Source organism: Pseudophryne corroboree, chromosome 12, assembly GCF_028390025.1.
Source record: "Pseudophryne corroboree isolate aPseCor3 chromosome 12, aPseCor3.hap2, whole genome shotgun sequence".
In the NCBI taxonomy this organism is placed as follows: domain Eukaryota; kingdom Metazoa; phylum Chordata; class Amphibia; order Anura; family Myobatrachidae; genus Pseudophryne; species Pseudophryne corroboree.
In genome coordinates this window covers 129,935,745-129,961,458 of record NC_086455.1, presented here as the reverse complement: position 1 = coordinate 129,961,458, position 25,714 = coordinate 129,935,745, and the positions used below count along the sequence as shown (strand labels likewise).

The window sequence follows — 25,714 nt, the reverse complement described above, 5'->3', positions numbered from 1 at the left end:
CTTGGAGTGTATTCCATGTAGTGAATATGCCACATTTTAGCAATAATCTCTCCTATAGAAGGAATCTCAGAAGTCTTCCAACGAGCTGCTATGGTGCATCTAGCTGCTAGAATTATATGTGTGAACAATTTGTTCTGAGAGTGGGATGCTTCTGGTGACACCAAGAGGTTTTATAATTCTTGGCTGTAACATCTATATAGTAATTTGTTTATTAACATTTATGTAGCGCTAGCATATTCCATTGCACTTTCTTTTCAAGTCAGCCATGAGCGGATTAGGGACTGAAAGTGGCCCTGGAAAATTTTGTAGAAGTGAACTCACATGGGAAGTACCAGAGGTATACCGTGCAATCATGGTGGCAGCACCACCTCTCACATGTCAACGAACAAAAACAGGCACCACATGCACATCGGTTCACCGGAAATCTTCCCAGAGGGCCCTATACGCCCATGGGTGGGTGAGGGTGTAGTCTACCTTTGCTCAGAACAATAGGTGGACTGTCTCTGCTCTTTCACTGTGAGTACCAGCCCTATGCTGTTTGGTGCATTCTTAGTGGTCAGTGATCAGGGCAGAGCCTCCAAATAACATAATTTCCTCTCCCTGCCTCCCCCCCCCTTACCTCTTGAGTGTTTCAGTAACATCCCCCCTTCCCCCCCAGTATCTCTCAGCACTCTGGCTCCATCATTCTGTGTCTAGTCCCAGCCCAGCGTGACCACACTGACCTCCCGCTACCTGGGGATGCTGCTTTGCTCTGTCTACGTGGGTGCTGCTAGGCTCCTCTGCAGTGTCCAGCGGCATGATGTCAGGAGGGAAACGTGCGCTGTCCCTATGCACAATAAACTTGATCGTACTGCCCAGCGTGGCTGTCCTTGCTACACCTCCACTCTCTTCTTGTTCCCTGCAGTTTGTCCCGTTTCCATGTCTAACGTGGGGTCAGTCATGAAAATGGAACTAACTAAGCCTTGTCGTCAGTAAGGGTGGTAGGGGAGTACTGGCTACTAATTTCTTAAAGGTACGTTATACCACCCCGTACCGCCATACTTGCACCACTGTATGATATTGTTTCATTTTTCTAAGTAAGGCACCTAAGCAGCTGCTCGGGTACTAGCAAGAACCAATACATACAGTACAGCAGTTCTTAAAGCTCCCACAAAACTTCTCCCTGGAAGTTAATTAAAACTGTAAATAATTGTTCAATTTTCTTCTAATCTAGTTTCTCCCAAGAACATGTTTTTGAAGTATATCTGAACATGCATCAGCGTGTAACTTACTTTGCTCACGGTCAAGTAGACTTTCTTTTCTAAGTCTTTTGCATGGAATAGTCACCTAAGTCACCTCCATGTTAGTGGACGGTCTCTTTCCATATATTATATACATAGAACACAGCATTCCGTTATCTTTTATAAACAACCACTGAAATTTTTTCAACCAGTCACGGTTTACTCCTGATGTGCATTGTTTAGAGAAACCGTTTTCATGAGACACAGACAGACGGACCAGCCTTGTCTGCAAAGTCCTTGCTGGAAATCTCTGGCTCTCTTGTGTTCAGAATTTAATTTTTCTTAAAGAAATATAAGATTGTTGTTTTTGTATTTAAATTATATCTTATTATGGATAACAGCTGGCTGAAGACAGATATAATTTTTAAGGGTGGCCCAGATACTGCGCACAAGCTTTTTGCACACACAGAATTTTTTTAAGAGTGGACCAGATATCATGCACACTTGCTTTTTGGACACAAATACATTTTTATTAGAAGCGGCCCAGAAACTGACCTGAATGCTGCATGGACACAGATAGTCGGTCCCACTTGCTGGCTGCACACAGATGGCAGCGCTACCCAGATACTAGCCCAATTGCTGGCTAGGCTGATAGCCAGCACAGATACTGCCCCACTTAATGGATACACAGAAAGCCAAGAAATAAACAACACTTGGCCTCTTAAGCACAGAGATTGGGCACAGGCTGTAACATAGTGTGGGGAGAACACAAAGTTCTGTTACCAGCTCCCGATCACAACACCACCTTTGTGCGTACACTCTGTGTTACCCATGAGCCTTGGGGTTTTCAAAATAATTTGCACATGCACAGTAACAAATAATCGCTCAGCAACGCTAACTTCGCATTGCATTCATTTTACGTCCACCTATGAATGAGGCCCTTAAAGGATTTATAGAGACTCCAAATTTCCAGAATAAATTGTCATTTATTTACAATGATTACTAATATTATAATTTACTTAAAAACCAAACATATATGATAACTAATTACCATTTAATAACTACTGTCTAATTACTTCAGAGTAATAGCAGATCTAGTTTATAAAACCTGTAAATGAGCAAATGTCAATAAGGAACTGGGTATTATATACCAATATGTGCCAATAATACTCAACGATTGTAAATTGCGCTGGGTAAGAGTTATAGTTACAGACCTGTAAATGGGCTTTATGCGATGTATTGATCCTTCTGATTAAACTACCTCAGATAGAGAAACACGTCAAGTTACGTGCTGTCCTATTTCACAGTTTCCGGAAGTTGCTGAGATTGGGAGTTCATGACTCCTGGTCCACATGTTACCTGGTAACAAGATATTTTTATTGTTCTTCTTGCAAATATAATATCACCTATAGTGTTATGGAGCAGTGACTACTGGACAACCCCACAATGTAGAGAAAATGAAATATACTATTTAAACACAGGTGTCATGTGCTATCTTAACACATAACATATTCTATTTTCCCAGTCTTCCTAAGTGTCATTGCAGATAATAGTTTTCTACAAAAACAGAAATCTCATTATGAAATATGACAAGGGTCTATCTCCCTTTCGCATAAATGCTCGTAGTGCCAGTAAGGACAAGGAGACAAACTGTGGTATCTCACCCAGTCTTCAGTTGCTCAAATGAGAGACTGAGGGCTCAAAGCAGTGGTTCCCAAACTTAAGGCGCCTACACACTCAGCGATGCTTGCAATTTGATGATGATCGATCTGAATGATCGTCCAAATTGACTTGCATTGCAAAGCGACGGAGAACCAACAATTAACGACTGCGGGGCCGTGCATCGTTCATCGAAGCCATATGAATGATTTCTCGTTCATTACTAAACGAGATCATTCATATCGCCCGCACACATCGGCAAGTGTGTAGTGCCCATAAGCCCTCAAGGACCCCCAACAGTTCACAATTTGCAGGTCTCCTCACAGAATCACAAGTGAAATAATTAACTCCATCTGTGGATCGTTTAAAATGTGTCAGAAAGTAATGAATACACCTGTGCACCTGCTAGGTGGCCTGGAAGGGTGTGGTTCATCAAATCGACAGTGTCTAGGTCGACAATGTTTATGTCGACCGCTATAGGTCGACAGTCACTAGGTCGACATGGATGGAAGGTCGACAGGGTTTCTAGGTCGACATGTGCTAGGTCGACAGGTCTAAAGGTCGACATGAGGATTTTTTTTTTTGGGTGTCGTTTTCTTCGTAGAGTGACCGGGATCCCAAATTAGTGCACCGCGTCCCCTCGCATGGCTCGCTTCGCTCGCGATGCTTCGGGCATGGTGCCTTCGCTCCGCTACTGCTTCGCTCGGCACACTTTACCGTTCCAATCGTAGTCCACGTGGATCGTTAAGTATGAAAAAATTCAAAAAAAGAAAAAAAATTTGAAAAACTCATGTCGACCTTTAGACCTGTCGACCTAGAAACCCTGTCGACCTTCCATCCATGTCGACCTAGTGACTGTCGACCTATAGTGGTCGACCTAGACACTGTCGATCTTCAGACCGGATCCCGGCCTGGAAAACATGCACTATTGGAGGTCGTTGAGTACCGAGTTTGGGAACACCTGACTTAAAGCATGGACTGTTTCCCTGTTGGCAAAAGTATCAAATGCATATTTGCATTTAGGTATAAGTTTAAGGTAGAGTGGCACCATCCTTCTCCACCAGAGATGCCCGTCTTTTGTCTTTATCTAAGAATGTGTGAATAAAGTATTTGATGACATTTACAAACAGAAGGCATCAAAGTAAATTCCAGCTGTTGTCACATTATACCACTGTTACCAGAAACCTATATATGTTAAGGTGCAGAAGAGAGAAACTAAAATCACATCTCCCATGCCCTGATATAAGCAGCACTTGTATTTGACAACATAGCAATGTTATCAGGTATTTCACAGGATCTGTTCAAACAGGAGTCTGGGAAGAAAGAGTGGTCCTCATCAAACATACAGGGCCAACCAGGGGCGTAAGTTCATCCCAGTCACTTGGAGGCAAATTGGAGTTTGGTCGCTCCCCCCTCTTACAAAAACAAATCAAAAGGAATAAAAAAATGTGGTGCGTGTGTGTGTGTGTGTGTGTGTGTGTGTGTGTGTATATATATATATATTTGCTTTGCTTCAGCAGTTTGTAGCATGCAAAATCAACGTTCACTGGTGGGTTCCATTCACAGTCCAACAGCAACGGCTCGTGCACCGTCACTTGCTGCAGCGCAGACGGAACAGTACCAGACGGAAGCCATCCTGTCCCCTATTGCAGGTGTTAGTAGGGCTCCTGGGGCAGAGCTGATTAACTCTGTAGCAGCAGTAGGTGCGCCACAGTGGTCACACTTAGGTCCCGCTGTGAACAAAACAGGTGTTGCTGTACATGCAGGTGCCCCTTCAGTGTTTAGAGCCAGGAGGCAGGCGTCTCCATTGCCTCTGGGAGTTACGCCCCTGGGGCCAACCAAAATAGATCCACAATTTAAAACCAAACTGTTGTAGTAAATATAATTAAAACACCGCATTTCAGACAATTTCTGATGTAGATCTGATTATTATTAGTTTTCTTTTATTTTTTGTAGCTATAGTTGTATTGCAATCCTGGCAGACAGATTGAGTAGCAATATAGGCCCTCATTCCGAGTTGTTCGCTCGGTATTTTTCATCGCATCGCAGTGAAAATCCGCTTAGTGCGCATGCGCAATGTTCGCACTGCGACTGCGCCAAGTAACTTTACTATGAAGAAAGTATTTTTACTCACGGCTTTTTCTTCGCTCCGGCGATCGTAATGTGATTGACAGGAAATGGGTGTTACTGGGCGGAAACACGGCGTTTCAGGGGCATGTGGCTGAAAACGCTACCGTTTCCGGAAAAAACGCAGGAGTGGCCGGAGAAACGGTGGGAGTGCCTGGGCGAACGCTGGGTGTGTTTGTGACGTCAACCAGGAACGACAAGCACTGAAATGATCGCACAGGCAGAGTAAGTCTGGAGCTACTCTGAAACTGCTAAGTAGTTAGTAATCGCAATATTGCGAATACATCGGTCGCAATTTTAAGAAGCTAAGATTCACTCCCAGTAGGCGGCGGCCTAGCGTGTGTAACTCTGCTAAATTCGCCTTGCGACCGATCAACTCGGAATGAGGGCCATAAGGTGAATTATTTTGCAGAGTTAGTTTTGAAGTATTTGAGGGTTTCCAAATGTTTCAGTTATCACAGAGTACAGAAAAAAATGTAGCAGACTGTTGATTTTCCTCTATTCATGGCAAAAAGCCTAGGAGACTCTGCAGTCGCTGGGAACGGTATTGCAGTAGACCTATGTTTCTTGATACTTTCTCTGTCTAGCAGTTTGGGACATCAAAACACCAGCAGCTTGAACAGGTTCTGCACATACAGTAAGAAACCTTTCTCTCTCTAAACAATTCTTATGTACAGCAATAACTGCCCAGATACATCCATAAAATAGAACAAATTTGGATCATGCCGCTCCCCTTCCCCCCTTATTTATGCATAAATGTGCTTTTTATCCACCTAGCATTGGTGTGAGTTTACATTCCACGCTTGTGAACTGCCCTCATAAGTAGTGTTTGCACCAACTTTTGTGTGATTGTGGGAGTAGGCTGAATTTTTCGTTAAACACTTCTCTTGCCAAGATTTTTTAAAAGACTCTCATGGCCTTAAATCATCAGAGTGAGGAGGAAAATAAGATTTTACTTACCGGTAAATCTATTTCTCGTAGTCCGTAGTGGATGCTGGGGACTCCGTAAGGACCATCGGGAATAGACGGGCTCCGCAGGAGACAGGGCACTTTAAGAAAGAATTTGGATACTGGTGTGCTCTGGCTCCTCCCTCTATGTCCCTCCTCCAGACCTCAGTTAGAGAAACTGTGCCCGGAAGAGCTGACAGTACAAGGAAAGGATTTTGGAATCCAGGGCAAGACTCATACCAGTCACACCGTATAACTTGTGATAAACTTACCCAGTTAACAGTATGAACAACAACGGAGCATCAGATCAACCCTGATGCAACCAAACATAACCCTTATTTAAGCAATAACTATATACAAGTATTGCAGAAGAAGTCCGCACTTGGGACGGGCGCCCAGCATCCACTACGGACTACGAGAAATAGATTTACCGGTAAGTAAAATCTTATTTTCTCTAACGTCCTAGTGGATGCTGGGGACTCCGTAAGGACCATGGGGATTATACCAAAGCTCCCAAACGGGCGGGAGAGTGCGGATGACTCTACAGCACCGAATGAGCAAACACAAGGTCCTCCTCAGCCAGGGTATCAAACTTGTAAAACTTTGCAAAAGTGTTCGAACCTGACCAAGTAGCCGCTCGGCAAAGCTGTAATGCCGAGACCCCTCGGGCAGCCGCCCAAGAAGAGCCCACCTTTCTTGTGGAGTGGGCTTTTACTGATTTTGGAAACTGCAATCCAGCCGTAGAAAGAGCCTGCTGAATCGTGTTACAGATCCAGCGAGCAATAGTTTGCTTTGAAGCAGGAGCACCCAGCTTGTTGGGTGCATACAGGATAAACAGCGACTCAGTCTTCCTGACTCTAGCCGTTCTGGCTACATAAACCTTCAAAGCCCTGACTACATCTAGTAACTCGGAATCCTCCAAGTCACGAGTAGCCACAGGCACCACAATAGGTTGGTTCATATGAAAGGATGACACCACTTTTGGCAGAAATTGTGGACGGGTCCGCAATTCTGCCCTGTCCATATGGAAAACCAGATAGGGGCTTTTATGTGACAAAGCCGCTAATTCTGACACACGCCTAGCTGAAGCCAAGGCTAAGAGCATGACCACCTTCCAAGTGAGAAATTTTAACTCCACGGTTTTGAGTGGCTCAAACCAGTGTGACTTCAGGAAACTCAATACCACGTTAAGATCCCAAGGTGCCACTGGAGGCACAAAAGGAGGCTGAATATGCAGCACTCCCTTTACAAATGTCTGGACTTCAGGAAGAGAAGCCAGTTCTTTTTGAAAGAAAATGGATAGGGACGAAATCTGGACCTTAATGGAACCCAATTTTAGGCCCAAAGTCACTCCCGACTGTAGGAAGTGAAGGAACCGGCCCAGCTGGAATTCCTCCGTAGGGGCATTCCTGGCCTCACACCAAGCAACATATTTTCGCCATATACGGTGATAATTTAGCCGTCACGTCCTTCCTAGCCTTTATCAGCGTAGGAATAACCTCATCCGGAATGCCTTTTTCTGCTAGGATCCGGCGTTCAACCGCCATGCCGTCAAACGCAGCCGCGGTAAGTCTTGGAACAGACAAGGCCCCTGTTGCAACAGGTCCTGTCTTAGAGGCAGAGGCCATGGGTCCTCTGTGAGCATTTCTTGCAGCTCTGGATACCAAGTCCTTCTTGGCCAATCCGGAACAATGGGTATTGTTCTCACTCCTCTTATGATTCTCAGCATCTTGGGTATGAGAGGAAGAGGAGGAAATACATAAACCGACTGGAACACCCACGGTGTCACTAGTGCGTCTACAGCTATCGCCTGAGGGTCTCTTGACCTGGTGCAATATCTCTGTAGCTTTTGTTGAGGCGGGACGCCATCATGTCCACCTGTGGCAGTTCCCACCGACCTGCAATCTGCGCGAAGACTTCTTGATGAAGTCCCCACTCTCCCGGGTGGAGGTCGTGCCTGCTGAGGAAGTCTGCTTCCCAGTTGTCCACTCCCGGAATGAACACTGCTGACAGTGCTCTTACGTGATTCTCCGCCCAGCGAAGAATTCTGGTGGCTTCCACCATCGCCACCCTGCTCCTTGTGCCGCCTTGGCGGTTTACATGAGCCACTGCGGTGATGTTGTCTGACTGAATCAGCACCGATTGGTCGCGAAGCAGGGTCTCCGCTTGATTTAGGGCGTTGTATATGGCTCTTAGTTCCAGGATATTGATGTGAAGGCAAGTCTCCTGACTTGACCACAGACCCTGGAAATTTCTTCCCTGTGTGACTGCCCCCCACCCTCAGAGGCTTGCATCCGTGGTCACCAGGACCCAGTCCTGAATGCCGAATCTGCGGCCCTCGAGAAGGTGAGCACTCTGCAGCCACCACAGAAGAGACACCCTGGCCCTGGGGGATAGGGTGATCAGCCGATGCATCTGTAGATGTGATCCGGACCACTTGTCCAACAGATCCCATTGAAAGGTCCTCGCATGGAACCTGCCGAAGGGAATGGCCTCGTATGATGCCACCATCTTTCCCAGGATTCGCGTGCAGTGATGCACCGACACCTGTTTTGGTTTTAAGAGGTCTCTGACCAGTGTCATGAGTTCCTGAGCCTTCTCCATCGGGAGAAAAACCTTCTTCTGGTCTGTGTCCAGAATCATGCCCAGGAAGGGCAGACGCGTCGTAGGAATCAGCTGCGACTTTGGAATATTTAGAATCCAGCCGTGCTGTTGTAACACTTCCTGAGAGCGTGCTACGCTGATCATCAACTGCTCTCTGGACCTCGCCTTTATGAGGAGATCGTCCAAGTATGGGATAATTGTGACCCCTTGCTTTCGCAGGAGCACCATCATTTCCGCCATTACCTTGGTAAATATTCTCGGTGCCGTGGAGAGACCAATCGGCAACGTCTGGAATCGTAATGACAATTCTGTACCACAAATCTGAGGTACGCCTGATGAGGTGGATAAATGGGGATATGAAAGTATGCATCCTTTATGTCCAGAGACACCATAAAATCCCCCCCTTCCAGGCTTGCGATGACCGCTCTGAGCGATTCCATCTTGAACTTGAACCTTTTCAGGTATATGTTCAGGGAATTTAAATTCAATATGGGTCTGACCGAAACGTCCGGTTTCGGAACCACAAACATGATCGAATAATAACCCTTTCCTTGTTGAAGGAGGGGAACCTTGACCACCACCTGCTGAAGATACAATTTGTGAATTGCAGCTAACACAATTTCCCTCTCTAATGGGGAAGCTGGCAGGGCCGATTTGAAGTATCGGTGAGGGGGCATCTCTTCGAATTCCAGCTTGTATCCCTGAGACACAATCTCTATTACCCAGGGATCCACCTGGGAGTGAACCCACTTGTGGCTGAAATTTCGGAGACGCGCCCCCACTGGGCCTAGCTCCGCCTGTGGAGCCCCAGCGTCATGCGGTGGATTTAGTAGAAGCCGGGGAGGACTTCTGTTCCTGGGAACTAGCTGTGTTATGCAGCTTCTTTCCTCTACCCTTGCCTCTGGCAAGAAAGGACGCACCTCGGACTTTCTTGCCTTTTTGTGAACGAAAGGACTGCATTTGGTAATACGGTGCTTTCTTAGGTTGTGAGGGAACATATGGCAAAAAAATTGACTTTCCAGCAGTAGCTGTGGAGACCAGGTCCGAGAGACCCTCCCCAAACAATTCCTCACCCTTGTAAGGTAAAACCTCCATGTGCCTTTTTGAGTCGGCATCGCCTGTCCATTGCCGAGTCCACAGGACCCTTCTGGCAGAAATCGACATTGCATTTATTCTAGAGCCCAGTAGGCTAATGTCTCTTTGAGCATCTTTCATATACAGGACGGCGTCTTTTATATGCCCCAGGGTCATTAATATAGTATCCTTGTCTAAGGTATCCAGATCCTCAGATAAGGTATCCGTCCATGCTGCTACAGCACTACACACCCAGGCCGACGCAATTGCCGGCCTTAGCAAGGTACCTGAATGTGTGTAAATGGACTTCAGGGTACCCTCTTGCTTTCTATCCGCAGCATCTTTTAGGGTGGCCGTATCCTGTGACGGCAGGGCCAGTGCCGTAACTAGGCATTTTAGCGCTGTGTGCAAGAAATGACATTGGCGCCCCCCCCCCCATGCAAGATAGGGGCAGTGCGTGCCTGCGGCGCGCAAAAAATATATAGGGGCGTGGCTTCATGGGGAAGGGGCGTGGCCACAAAATAATAGCAATTCATACTACGGTGCACAGTAGTCTCCATTATTCAAATTACGCTGCACAGTAGCGCCACTACACCAGGTAGAGCCCCTTTTATACATTACAGCAGACAGCGTCCCCCTTTTTACACATTACAGCAGACAGTCCCCCTTTTTACACATTGCGGCAGCCAGGACCCCTTTTTACACATTGCGGCAGCCAGGCCCCCTTTTTACACATTGCGGCAGCCAGGCCCCCTTTTTACACATTGCGGCAGCCAGTCCCCCTTTTTACACATTGCGGCAGCCAGTCCCCCTTTTTACACATTGCAGCAACCAGGCCCCCTTTTTACACATTGCGGCAGCCAGTCCCCCTTTTTACACATTGCGGCAGCCAGTCCCCCTTTTTACACATTGCAGCAGCCAGTCCCCCTTTTTACACATTGCGGCAGCCAGTCCCCCTTTTTACACATTGCAGCAGCCAGGCCCCCTTTGCGGCAGCCAGTCCCCCTTTTTACACATTGCGGCAGCCAGTCCCCCTTTTTACACATTGCGGCAGCCAGGCCCCCTTTTTACACATTGCGGCAGCCAGTTCCCCTTTTTACACATTGCAGCAGCCAGGCCCCCTTTGCGGCAACCAGTCCCCCTTTTTACACATTGCGGCAGCCAGTCCCCCTTTTTACACATTGCAGCAGCCAGGCCCCCTTTGCGGAAGCCAGTCCCCCTTTTTACACATTGCGGCAGCCAGGCCCCCTTTTTTCACATTGCGGCAGCCAGTCCCCCTTTTTACACATTGCGGCAGCCAGTCCCCCTTTTTACACATTGCAGCAGCCAGGCCCCCTTTGCGGAAGCCAGTCCCCCTTTTTACACATTGCGGCAGCCAGGCCCCCTTTTTTCACATTGCGGCAGCCAGGACCCCTTTTTACACATTATGGCAGACTGTGTCCCCGAGAGAGAGAGAGAGAGAGAGAGAGAGAAAGAGAGATACTTACCTTCTCTCCGCTGACAGGCTCCTCGTGCTGGCATCTCCCTCTGTGCAGTGTGCAGGCATCGGAAAAGGAGGAGGAGGGAGGGGGACTGGAGCCGCAGCAGCGCTATGTCATTGGTAGTAAGCGCCGCTGCAGCATCCCCCTCTCCTTCCATATTGGTTGCCTGGCGCTGCTGTGGATGCTGGGATGGAGGAACCGCATCCCAGCATCCACAGCAGCGCCGGGCAGCCTATACGGAAGGAGAGGGGGATGCTGCAGCGGCGCTTGCTACCAATGAAATAGCGCTGCTGCGGCTCCAGTCCCCCTCCCTCCTCCTCCTTCTCAGCTGCCTCCGGCGCTTCTCTCTCCTCCAGCGCGGCTGCGGCGCACGGCGCGGACTTCAGAGGCGGCATGTAATGAGTCAATTTGACTCATTACATGCCACTGGCCGTGCGCCCTCAGGGCAACTGCGCTGTGTGCCAAGCCCACTTGGCACACACGTAGTTACGGCCCTGGGCAGGGCTACCCTCTTGGATAAGCGTGTTAGAGCTTTGTCCACCCTAGGGGAGGATTCCCAGCGTAACCTGTCCGTTGGCGGGAAAGGATACGCCATAAGCATCCGTTTGGAAGTTTGCAGTTTTTTATCTGGAGATTCCCAAGCCTTTTCACATAACTCATTGAGCTCGTGTGAGGGGGGAAAGGTCACCTCCTGCCTTTTTTCCCCATACATATGAACCCTCTTGTCAGGGACTGGGGTTTCCTCTGTGATGTGCAACACCTGCTTCATTGCTATAATCATATAACGTATAGCTTTAGCCAATTTAGGCTGTAACTTTGCATCATCATAGTCGACACTGGAGTCAGACTCCGTGTCGGTATCTGTGTCAACAATTTGGGATAGTGGGCGCTTCTGAGACCCTGACGGTCTCTGCGACATAGGATCAGGCATGGGCTGCGACCCCGACTGTCCTAAGGTTTCAACTTTATCCAACCTTTTATGCAAGGAATTAACATTATCATTTAAAACCTTCCACATATCCATCCAAACAGGTGTCGGCGGCGACCCCACATTCATTTGATCCCGTTCTGCTTCCACATAGCCTTCCTCGTCAAACATGTCGACACAAGCGTACCGACACACCACACACATACAGGGGATGCTCTTTTTGAAGACAGTTCCCCCACAAGGCCCTTTGGAGAGACAGAGAGAGAGTATGCCAGCACACACCCCAGCGCTATATGTCCCAGGAATCACACAGTAATTTAGTGTTAACCCAGTAGCTGCTGTATATAAAGCTTTTGCGCCTAATTTATGTGCCCCCCCTCTCTTTTTACCCTCTTCTACCGTGTTTCTGCAGGGGATAGCTTGGGGAGCTTCCTCTCAGCGGAGCTGTGGAGAGAAAATGGCGCTGGTGAGTGCTGAGGAAGAAGCCCCGCCCCCTCAGCGGCGGGCTTCTGTCCCGCGTTTCTGTGTAAAATAATGGCGGGGGCTCATGCATATATACAGTGCCCAACTGTATATATGCTGACTTTTTGCCAAGAGGTTCCTAATTGCTGCCCAGGGCGCCCCCCTGCGCCCTGCACCCTACAGTGACCGGAGTATGTGGGTTTAATGTGGGACCTTCTTCTGGTCTGTGTCCAGAATCATGCCCAGGAAGGGCAGACGCGTCGTAGGAATCAGCTGCGACTTTGGAATATTTAGAATCCAGCCGTGCTGTTGTAACACTTCCTGAGAGCGTGCTACGCTGATCATCAACTGCTCTCTGGACCTCGCCTTTATGAGGAGATCGTCCAAGTATGGGATAATTGTGACCCCTTGCTTTCGCAGGAGCACCATCATTTCCGCCATTACCTTGGTAAATATTCTCGGTGCCGTGGAGAGACCAATCGGCAACGTCTGGAATCGTAATGACAATTCTGTACCACAAATCTGAGGTACGCCTGATGAGGTGGATAAATGGGGATATGAAAGTATGCATCCTTTATGTCCAGAGACACCATAAAATCCCCCCCTTCCAGGCTTGCGATGACCGCTCTGAGCGATTCCATCTTGAACTTGAACCTTTTCAGGTATATGTTCAGGGAATTTAAATTCAATATGGGTCTGACCGAAACGTCCGGTTTCGGAACCACAAACATGATCGAATAATAACCCTTTCCTTGTTGAAGGAGGGGAACCTTGACCACCACCTGCTGAAGATACAATTTGTGAATTGCAGCTAACACAATTTCCCTCTCTAATGGGGAAGCTGGCAGGGCCGATTTGAAGTATCGGTGAGGGGGCATCTCTTCGAATTCCAGCTTGTATCCCTGAGACACAATCTCTATTACCCAGGGATCCACCTGGGAGTGAACCCACTTGTGGCTGAAATTTCGGAGACGCGCCCCCACCGGGCCTAGCTCCGCCTGTGGAGCCCCAGCGTCATGCGGTGGATTTAGTAGAAGCCGGGGAGGACTTCTGTTCCTGGGAACTAGCTGTGTTATGCAGCTTCTTTCCTCTACCCTTGCCTCTGGCAAGAAAGGACGCACCTCGGACTTTCTTGCCTTTTTGTGAACGAAAGGACTGCATTTGGTAATACGGTGCTTTCTTAGGTTGTGAGGGAACATATGGCAAAAAAATTGACTTTCCAGCAGTAGCTGTGGAGACCAGGTCCGAGAGACCCTCCCCAAACAATTCCTCACCCTTGTAAGGTAAAACCTCCATGTGCCTTTTTGAGTCGGCATCGCCTGTCCATTGCCGAGTCCACAGGACCCTTCTGGCAGAAATCGACATTGCATTTATTCTAGAGCCCAGTAGGCTAATGTCTCTTTGAGCATCTTTCATATACAGGACGGCGTCTTTTATATGCCCCAGGGTCATTAATATAGTATCCTTGTCTAAGGTATCCAGATCCTCAGATAAGGTATCCGTCCATGCTGCTACAGCACTACACACCCAGGCCGACGCAATTGCCGGCCTTAGCAAGGTACCTGAATGTGTGTAAATGGACTTCAGGGTACCCTCTTGCTTTCTATCCGCAGCATCTTTTAGGGTGGCCGTATCCTGTGACGGCAGGGCCAGTGCCGTAACTAGGCATTTTAGCGCTGTGTGCAAGAAATGACATTGGCGCCCCCCCCCCATGCAAGATAGGGGCAGTGCGTGCCTGCGGCGCGCAAAAAATATATAGGGGCGTGGCTTCATGGGGAAGGGGCGTGGCCACAAAATAATAGCAATTCATACTACGGTGCACAGTAGTCTCCATTATTCAAATTACGCTGCACAGTAGCGCCACTACACCAGGTAGAGCCCCTTTTATACATTACAGCAGACAGCGTCCCCCTTTTTACACATTACAGCAGACAGTCCCCCTTTTTACACATTGCGGCAGCCAGGACCCCTTTTTACACATTGCGGCAGCCAGGCCCCCTTTTTACACATTGCGGCAGCCAGGCCCCCTTTTTACACATTGCGGCAGCCAGTCCCCCTTTTTACACATTGCGGCAGCCAGTCCCCCTTTTTACACATTGCAGCAACCAGGCCCCCTTTTTACACATTGCGGCAGCCAGTCCCCCTTTTTACACATTGCGGCAGCCAGTCCCCCTTTTTACACATTGCAGCAGCCAGTCCCCCTTTTTACACATTGCGGCAGCCAGTCCCCCTTTTTACACATTGCAGCAGCCAGGCCCCCTTTGCGGCAGCCAGTCCCCCTTTTTACACATTGCGGCAGCCAGTCCCCCTTTTTACACATTGCGGCAGCCAGGCCCCCTTTTTACACATTGCGGCAGCCAGTTCCCCTTTTTACACATTGCAGCAGCCAGGCCCCCTTTGCGGCAACCAGTCCCCCTTTTTACACATTGCGGCAGCCAGTCCCCCTTTTTACACATTGCAGCAGCCAGGCCCCCTTTGCGGAAGCCAGTCCCCCTTTTTACACATTGCGGCAGCCAGGCCCCCTTTTTTCACATTGCGGCAGCCAGTCCCCCTTTTTACACATTGCGGCAGCCAGTCCCCCTTTTTACACATTGCAGCAGCCAGGCCCCCTTTGCGGAAGCCAGTCCCCCTTTTTACACATTGCGGCAGCCAGGCCCCCTTTTTTCACATTGCGGCAGCCAGGACCCCTTTTTACACATTATGGCAGACTGTGTCCCCGAGAGAGAGAGAGAGAGAGAGAGAGAGAAAGAGAGATACTTACCTTCTCTCCGCTGACAGGCTCCTCGTGCTGGCATCTCCCTCTGTGCAGTGTGCAGGCATCGGAAAAGGAGGAGGAGGGAGGGGGACTGGAGCCGCAGCAGCGCTATGTCATTGGTAGTAAGCGCCGCTGCAGCATCCCCCTCTCCTTCCATATTGGTTGCCTGGCGCTGCTGTGGATGCTGGGATGGAGGAACCGCATCCCAGCATCCACAGCAGCGCCGGGCAGCCTATACGGAAGGAGAGGGGGATGCTGCAGCGGCGCTTGCTACCAATGAAATAGCGCTGCTGCGGCTCCAGTCCCCCTCCCTCCTCCTCCTTCTCAGCTGCCTCCGGCGCTTCTCTCTCCTCCAGCGCGGCTGCGGCGCACGGCGCGGACTTCAGAGGCGGCATGTAATGAGTCAATTTGACTCATTACATGCCACTGGCCGTGCGCCCTCAGGGCAACTGCGCTGTGTGCCAAGCCCACTTGGCACACACGTAGTTACGGCCCTGGGCAGGGCTACCCTCTTGGATAAGCGTGTTAGAGCTTTGTCCACCCTAGGGGAGGATTCCCAGCGTAACCTGTCCGTTGGCGGGAAAGGATACGCCATAAGCATCCGTTTGGAAGTTTGCAGTTTTTTATCTGGAGATTCCCAAGCCTTTTCACATAACTCATTGAGCTCGTGTGAGGGGGGAAAGGTCACCTCCTGCCTTTTTTCCCCATACATATGAACCCTCTTGTCAGGGACTGGGGTTTCCTCTGTGATGTGCAACACCTGCTTCATTGCTATAATCATATAACGTATAGCTTTAGCCAATTTAGGCTGTAACTTTGCATCATCATAGTCGACACTGGAGTCAGACTCCGTGTCGGTATCTGTGTCAACAATTTGGGATAGTGGGCGCTTCTGAGACCCTGACGGTCTCTGCGACATAGGATCAGGCATGGGCTGCGACCCCGACTGTCCTAAGGTTTCAACTTTATCCAACCTTTTATGCAAGGAATTAACATTATCATTTAAAACCTTCCACATATCCATCCAAACAGGTGTCGGCGGCGACCCCACATTCATTTGCTCCCGTTCTGCTTCCACATAGCCTTCCTCGTCAAACATGTCGACACAAGCGTACCGACACACCACACACATACAGGGGATGCTCTTTTTGAAGACAGTTCCCCCACAAGGCCCTTTGGAGAGACAGAGAGAGAGTATGCCAGCACACACCCCAGCGCTATATGTCCCAGGAATCACACAGTAATTTAGTGTTAACCCAGTAGCTGCTGTATATAAAGCTTTTGCGCCTAATTTATGTGCCCCCCCTCTCTTTTTACCCTCTTCTACCGTGTTTCTGCAGGGGATAGCTTGGGGAGCTTCCTCTCAGCGGAGCTGTGGAGAGAAAATGGCGCTGGTGAGTGCTGAGGAAGAAGCCCCGCCCCCTCAGCGGCGGGCTTCTGTCCCGCGTTTCTGTGTAAAATAATGGCGGGGGCTCATGCATATATACAGTGCCCAACTGTATATATGCTGACTTTTTGCCAAGAGGTTCCTAATTGCTGCCCAGGGCGCCCCCCTGCGCCCTGCACCCTACAGTGACCGGAGTATGTGGGTTTAATGTGGGAGCAATGGCGCACAGCTGCAGTGCTGTGCGCTACCTCATATAAAGACTGGAGTCTTCTGCCGCCGATTTTGAAGTCTTCTTGCTTCTGTCACCGGCTTCTGTCTTCCGGCTCTGCGAGGGGGACGGCGGCGCGGCTCCGGGATCGGACGACAAAGGGTGAGATCCTGTGTACGATCCCTCTGGAGCTAATTGTGTCCAGTAGCCTAAGAAGCAGGACCTATCTTCAGTGAGTAGGGCTGCTTCTCTCCCCTCAGTCCCACGCTGCAGAGAGTCTGTTGCCAGCAGATCTCTCTGAAAATAAAAAAAACCTAACAAAATACTTTCTTATAGCAAGCTCAGGAGAGCTCACTAAGTAGCACCCAGCTCGTCCGGGCACAGATTCTAACTGAGGTCTGGAGGAGGGACATAGAGGGAGGAGCCAGAGCACACCAGTATCCAAATTCTTTCTTAAAGTGCCCTGTCTCCTGCGGAGCCCGTCTATTCCCCATGGTCCTTACGGAGTCCCCAGCATCCACTAGGACGTTAGAGAAATTGGGATTGGGTTACAATTGTACATGTAAATAGTTTTATTACAGTGGTACAATTGTGATTTCTCTTGATAAGATTTTTCTTAAATGGTGTTCTATTGAAATATAGTTGAGACCCCATGTCCGCCTCCTCTATGCATGTGTACATATCAGGATATATAATGTGTATATATTACGTCCTTTGCAGCAAGCCTGCAAATCAAAACACCCTGGTACATTTCCTCTCTCAACCCCAAGAATCGTTGAAAATAAAACTGTGTGTCGTAACTGTACAGATCAGCCTCAAGTGACATACTAGAGGCCTCTGTGACTTAATTATAAGAAGTTAATCAGTTTTACATTATTAAACCAGAACAAAATCCAAATTATCCAGTTATTTGTCAACAGGTTTTTTTTTTTGTCAATTTATATGTTAGTTAAGGGGGTAATCATGGGGGTAATTCCGAGTTGATCGCAGCAGGAATTTTTTTAGCTGTTGGGCAAAACCATGTGCACTGCAGGGGGGGCATATATAACATGTGCAGAGAGAGTTAGATTTGGGTGGGTTATAGTGTTTCTGTGCAGGTTAAATATTGGCTGCTTTATTTTTACACTGCAATTTAGATTGCAGATTGAACACACCCCACCCAAATCTAACTCTCTCTGCACATGTTATATCTGCCTCCCCTGCAGTGCACATGGTTTTGCCCAACTGCTAAAAAAGTTCCTGTTGCGATCAACTCAGAATTACCCCCCATGTTATTTATCTAGAGATCTAAATGTGCTACAAAGCATTTTATTGTAAGTTATCTTTATTAAACTTCCAAATCACATGAGAGAGACAGGGGTGTAGAAAAATAAAATGACAATGTATGAAACCAAACGGTATAGCAGAAAACACATAAATGAGTGATTGGAAAGGGGGACTCCAATAACCTGACCTTGTAGAGCCAAAGGAGGCGTCAAAACCAGGTGTCACGGAATGTCTCCTATCTACCCACTACGGCAAAAGTAACACCCAACGTATCCATGGCTACATGTGTAGCATATCAATATAACTACTTGCAATATAATCAACTTTTTTAATACTTTTTTTTGTCTGTTTCAAGTGTCAGGTTCTCACAGATTATCCTACGATAACTTAGCATTACGGCGCAGTAGGTCTGTCATCACAATCACTGAACAGGATAGTTAAAATCTGTGTAAGAAGCAACTTTTTGCAATATGTTAAATTTGCTCACAGACTTAATATAACTGATGCCATTTTATACTATTATTTCATCCCTTAATACTGTCTTTTTTTTTTGTTTTCCTTTCGTTTTCATAATTCTATTTTGTTCTGTTTCAGCTCAGCCAGTATGACTGGTTCCCTGTGTGTTTCTTGAGCAGTTGACTTTGTCCCTGGTTTGTCTAATCCTGAAAAGATTATATAGAAAGACAGGGCTGAAGCCAGCTGTGGTTCTGATACTGAACACATTTCCTCACATTCCCCTCCTCATTCTGTGTGCCATAATCCATTTTCATGTACCTCATACACCCTTTCCCTGGCTCCCTCTCCTGCATGCCCTGCATGGTCACAAAACATACCAGTCCTTTATGGTGTTAATAAAAATGAAAACATTAAGCAAGTTGGTTCCAATTCCTCTCTAACCTGAAATATACAGTATACAGTATATATATTTTTTATTTTCCTTTTGTAAATAGACTATAGTTTTCAGCAGAGCAGCCACATACTGCAAGTTTCAGTACACAGATTGCTCAACCTAGCATTTAATCATGTAGCCACTTCCAAAGCGGCATACTCATCTGTCCCATCATGCACCTCTCTCAAAATATGCCTTAATGTGAAAGGAGAGTGCCAGGTAAACCAGTGCAGATATCTGTTGTCTCATTTTTGCTGTTAAGATTCACCTCTTACAAACTGTTATTTACCCTGCGCAATATTTCTATCTGGGAACATAACTGTATATAGCAGATTTTCTATAGATGATTGGTCTATAAACCTCTTGTTCCATTAACACAACTGCTGTATTAATTAATAGACTTAATATGAAGCAGTGGTCACTCATGGAGTTAAAATAATAAATATATGCAAATATAAATCACCTTGTATAATAATGACATATCCAATAGAAATGACAGCTGACAAAAGTTGGCATTCCGTAAGTTAGCGTTACTATAATATGGAAGGCATGCTGCCAGCTGCCTTCTAATACAATAGTGGGCGATTTTATGTTGATAAGTAACCTAAGAAACTGCTTATATCAACTGAGCTTACTAATTTTACTGCAAAACATAATTAACGCAAATTAAAATTCACAAAATCCTTGTTAACAATATGCTGTCGTTAATTCTGAATTTCGTGCATCCGCCACATAATGTAAAGGATATCTATTGCTACAGAATTTCTTTTGAAATAAAATCTAAAATATGCAGATACTATCCTAGTTAATTTGTCAGAGAATTAGAAACCTATCTTGAATAATATTTGATGGCTGACTGAGAGATACATGATGGGTTGGATCCTACTGGTAAGATCAGTAGGTGCATGAGTCCATCCACGGAGCAACCTGAAAGCATCATGGTTGGACATTTGATTCTACTGGTGCACAGAGAGAAAAGTGCTGCTGTTTATTTTCCTAGTGTGGTTTAGTAGAAAATCGAAAGTAGATATCGGAATTGTTGCTGTTCGTTACAGTACATTTTATTTAATTGCACCAGTATTCACAAATGTCCTTGCATGAGTTATTCAAGTTACTTTTACTTTCATGAGCTGCATGATTAATTTATTACCCAATGGGTTTCAGAGTATATTGAAGAAATTGTTTGCTACCATAGCAATTGAAGTCTTTCTGTTAGATTTGTGTTTACATTCTTGCTTCAGTCCTCATTTAAATTTCACCAGTCTTAAGTTGTTGCTCTACGGCTGGAGATGTTCGGCAATAATGAAAGGAAAGCCCTCCGATACTCTGCATCATACTGTATGTACATGCTCTCAAAGTACTGTCTAAATATTATGTTACACACTTACCAGAAGGCACCTATGCAATCATCAGTAGTATTTTAGTGTTATCTGAATGTATCTTGTGCCAATCTAGACTCCTTTCTAGAATGATAGAATATGTAAGGATGTTTAGGAAGGCACCAACAAATCACCACCTAAATCGCAGTTCGGGTAATGCTAACAAACAGTCTGTAAACCTGCCAGTCATCTGGCTGGTTCTGCTAGTGATGAATTCATCCATGGTGATAATTGTGTGATAATTGTTAATGTGTCCCAGAAACCCAAGAAGACTGATGAAGAGGAGGAGGAAGAGACGGAGAAAAAGCCAGATCCTCTTCACCAGATTATTTTACACTTCAGTCGCAATGCCCTCACTGAGAGAAGGTAACATTTTGAAAATAAACGGAATGGGGACATGTAATTCATGCTACTGTTATATAGCATTTTTTTTAATTTGTATAGTGGGTGAGCACTTAAGGTTTATAAGATGTTGTTGGACTTCAACTTCCATAATCTTCTAATAGATTTCTGCATGTCTTTGGTGAACTATAGTTCGACAAGGAAAAATGTAGTTACAGATACAGACACAATTTAAGAAAAACACAATAAATAAACACATGCACACAAATTACTTACAGACATCTTTTATTAAACTCCTAGTCCAGGGGTCCCCAAACGCGGTTCTCAGGACAACCCAAGAATCCAGGTTTTAATGATCTCTATGCTTAGTGATAGGTGACTTAATTAGTAACTCGTCAGTTTGATTATACCATCTGTGCACAAGCACGGATATCCCTAAAACCTGGACTGTTGGACTGCCTTGAGGATCACATTTGGGAACCACTGATCTAGTCCATAGGTTCTCAAGTAGTCCAAATGGATGCTGTATCCCCCTCCCCCCTTCCAAAAAAAACCTAAGAAAAATGTGACTGGACTGGGAACAGTACCAGAGATAAGGAAAATATATTGTGCTTTTTCTTTTTAATATTGTTCCTATGCTTAATATGGCTGCTTGAGGTCAAGCTGTGAAAAAACTATGCTAGGTATAAGCGCAATGATATGCATCTTGAAGTAGTTCCAGCCATCCCCAGATGGACTATTTTATGTATTTAAGGCTCTGATTGTGATCTACTTCAGGACCTTTGGACTAGGTATGATTTTAGTGAGCAATGTATGAAAGTCCTTTGTGTGCATGTGTTTATTAAAGTGTGTTTTCTCTTACAGAGTCACTCTTTGTTTTCCACAAAGTGTTTTAAATCTATTTTTATCATAGATAAACATTTTGAAAAATGTGTTATTGTGTTGATACCATAAGGGGACTTTTCCACTAAGTTATTAGTAGAGGTCCTTATTCAAAAATAAATATATTTGACATTGGTCAACATTGTTTTCCCCACAGCAAGCTTGAGGATGATCCCTTGTATACGGCATATGCAGCAATGATGGCTAAGGTAAGTGACCTACCAAAAAATATGTGAATGGAATATACCTGTCAGAGTCAATATTGGCAATACTAGGGATGCCAATATCCACAGAGAATCCTGCACACTCATCTGTTGTTGATCAACTGGGTGGGTGCTCCTAATGGGCCCTGGTGGGGTTCACACGTATATCGCAAGTTCCACTAATTGCACTTCAAAATTTAAATCAACAGTTTATTACAGTCACTGGTAGCCTTTGATGATCAACGTTTCGGTTCGATGACAAAACTTTTTCAAGACAGGCTATACATCAAATTTAGTAGATTCAACAGTCATTGAGCTGAGAAATCAGCTAAATTGGTGGGATTTAGAGAGAACACTATGGGCCATATGCAATTGCGGTCGAATTGCCATAAATGTCGAAAAACGGGGCATTTTCGACACAAAAAAATATTCGACAATGCAATACAGTACTTTTCGACAAAAAAACGGCCGTTTCAAATTCGACTTTTTGCAATTCAACAGTTGTCAAATTCGACATGTCTGCAATGGTAAAAATGCGGCTTTTCGACAAAGGTATATTCAATTGAAGAATGTCGATTCGACAACAGTGCTTTTCGACAGTAATTTCGTCAATTTCAGTCCGCCTCATTTTGCTGGTGGGATCTAATAAATTTTTTAAAAAACATGGGTTTTTTTGTGTTTTTTTTTTTATTGCTAATAGCATATCTATTTATATTAGTAGGGATTATATACTTGGGTTTGTCTATTAGGAGCCACAATTATTATTTAATATATTTTTTAAAAGAATATTTTTTTTTTACTGTCTAATGGAGACCACACGCATGCGCATTGGTGATTTTAAAAAGAGACATCTGGTGGATAATCTTAGGTATTACACTCAAAGGTAACGCCAAACGCTCCTCCTCCCTTCGACTAGGCGCGCCTCCTTGCTCCCAGGCACGCTGCGCATGCCTGCTCGCGACTAACGCCTCAGTCAGCCAAGATAACGGAGGACCCATCTGTACTATGCTATCTCGTTAAACTGGGTTACATTACACAGGTTCTGTGGCTGGCTGAATTCAAGCCTACATTTCACCTGGTTTTAATCAGCTAGGGAACCTGTGTAATTCATGAGTGTGCCGGATTAAAGGGATAGTATGGTAAGTCTAGTTATAGTTTGGGAAGCTTCCACATGCAGACGCACGGATCTCCGACATACTGTATGCATGCGGATTTTCGCATCAGCATAAAGAAGTAAGGTGCCTGTTGCGGGCAAACGGAAAAGCATCCGCAGATGCATGCACACAGCAGAAACCGTAAACTACAGATTACATAAAGCTAGCACTTTCCTAATGAAGTATTATTAACTTGTACAAACAAGGCATAGTGCATCAAACTTGTTTTAGTTGTCATTTGAAGGTTGCATGATAATGTATCACTTTGTATGGCAATGTGATTGAGGGGTTAAGGAATAATCATATCTGTGAGTTCTCTGTGGGTATAAAGTGTATATACTGTAATTATATATACACAATGTATTTCTCATTCTTTTCCATGAAGGTTATTAAGTTGATTGTTGAATGTTTTTATTGTGGTGTTACAGCAGTTTGTCCATTGTGGTAACGAATGAGCAGGAAATGAATGTACGTGTGTTACTGTTAGCATGCATCGCACATGTTACCACTTCTCGCTCTTTATAATAACAGTGTCCTTAATTGATAATACCGGCTTATGCACATGCTGTAAACCAGAGGCCTATCTGCTCTCGTATTAAAGGTAAACATGATATTGTTCTACAAAGCCATCAATTTTGCACAGACAAATAATAATCTGTGACATGGTTCTAAGTGGATATGCTATTTGCATTGCAAACCCCCATAAAAGTTTGGGAACAGCTGTAGTGCTGCCAGGGAAAGGGCATTCTTTATTTATTGCAATGTTTGATTTTTAATTAATTTATTACTTTGTTGTAATAACTATTATGTTAGTAATAGGTTTGATCCTGGCTGTGGTATAGATCTACACTGTCTGGATAGACAGTCATTAGGTCGACCCCATATGGTCAACCTTTGTCAAACTTATGTCAACCATGGTCATGTCCATCTGTTGACCATATTGACCTTGAGCCTACCTTTTACCTGTCGACCTTTTGACCTTGTCAGCCTAATGCATGTCGCCAATATTGGGTTGACCTATTTTATTTAAAAATAAATATATACCCAGGGGGTGTTTCGCACCCCTCCTCCACACCCTGTGTCCATAGGCCCCCATTGTAATTTTACTTACCACCTCAGGTCACACATATTCCTCCTAGTGGCATAAGAGCTCCTTAATTATCACCCCCCCCCCAGCATAACCCACCTAACGCCAAAAGAAACGCTGCACTTTATAGACTATCCCCCATATAGCCCCACCCCAGCGCAGTGGAGTATGGGGTAGGGGGGCTGATCATCATACCCCCCCTCCCTTCGGAATGCCGCTTGTAAGGCATCCTGGGGTGCGACTTCATAAGTGATGTCGGCTGTCACGGACCGTGACATCACTTCCCGGGGCCACAGCAGCAGGAGTAAGTTTCTTAGATAAACAGGGGGCACACAGTGGAACTTGCCGACATCTAGCTTCGGGTGCATCACATACAGTAGTGCCAGGCAAGTGGTTAATCCTTGTTCAGGTGGTATTGTAAGTACTCTTTATTTACATAGTAATCACAGGGGTGCATTACATCAAAAACCTATACAACAGTAAATACTATGTAAGCTGGTACTAAGAAAATGTACCCCTGTGGGATCAGACATTTATGTATTCCATCATTTAGATAATTACAAAAAATTAGCTCAAATTGTCCAAGTGCGATACAAGCTATTGTCTGTTCCACACACATCTCACACTCATTTTACAAATCCACCACCAAATGTGTAAACCCACTCCCTATCAGTCCATTCCCCCTCCCTCCCCCCTCCAAATTTCAGGACAACTCTGCAGTACAATTAGGGTATAAGTTCAAGGGAAAGCATAAGCTTACTTTAGGGGACCATATAAAATGTAATCAATCATGGGAACATGCTGCAGATAATGAATACAATACTTACGTTGAGTGGACGATTGCGTAAACCCTTAGAACACACAGTTCCGGCATGATGTTGCATCAAGCTTACTTCTTTATAGTAGCCTATTTAAAAACTATATATTAATACGATTTCAGCATTGTTGTTTTCTGTTTTTTTTTTTTTATTAAAAATAAACTGACAAAGTAGATTTTTTGAGGTTTCACTCCACATGCATAAAATATGAAAGAAATAATAGTGAGAAAATTTCGTAATTAATACTCACAATAAATTAGCTCATAATTCCTGTCGGGATCCTGGCGGTCACAATGACGCTGCTGGAACCCCAACAGGCGGTGAAATGCCCCTGCCGGAATACCGGCGCTAGATTCTTTTTTTTCCCTCTTTGGGTATCCACGACAGCGTGGCGAGTGCAGCTAATCCGCGAGGGGCTTTCTAGCACTTGCCTCGCTGCCGGCATACTGGTGGCCGGGACCCCACTGTTGGGATCATGACAGCCGGGATCCCGGCCGCCGGTAAAACATATGTAACCCCCACACATAATCTCACATATTTTGTCTTTGTTCACTTTCACACCCTCCAGACCCTTGTCCAACATTGCTGGGTGACCATATCATAAAGCTCATTAAGATCCTTTTGCAATCTGATGGGCCATTATGCAATAGATAGCACTGATCCTTGTGTATCAATGCCTATTTCCCTATAGATTGTTAGCTTGCGAGCAGGACCCTCCTACCTCTACATCTGTCTGTAATTACCCAGTTTTGTTCTATTACTGTTGTTCCAGTTGTAAAGCGTAAAGAAATATGCTGCGCTATGTAAGAAACTGTTATTAAATAAATAAATAATAACAAAT

The 25,714-nt window shown here is 45.8% G+C and overlaps 1 protein-coding gene across 1 annotated transcript in view; it reads left to right on the top strand.

Moving 5' to 3' along the window:
* RYR3 (ryanodine receptor 3) overlaps positions 1 to 25,714 on the top strand; it is a 1,295,770-nt gene that overhangs the window by 1,030,347 nt on the left and 239,709 nt on the right. Inside the window, 2 exon segments of the mRNA XM_063948019.1 lie at positions 20,647 to 20,753; positions 21,769 to 21,820. Coding sequence (XP_063804089.1) covers positions 20,647 to 20,753; positions 21,769 to 21,820 — 159 coding nt within the window.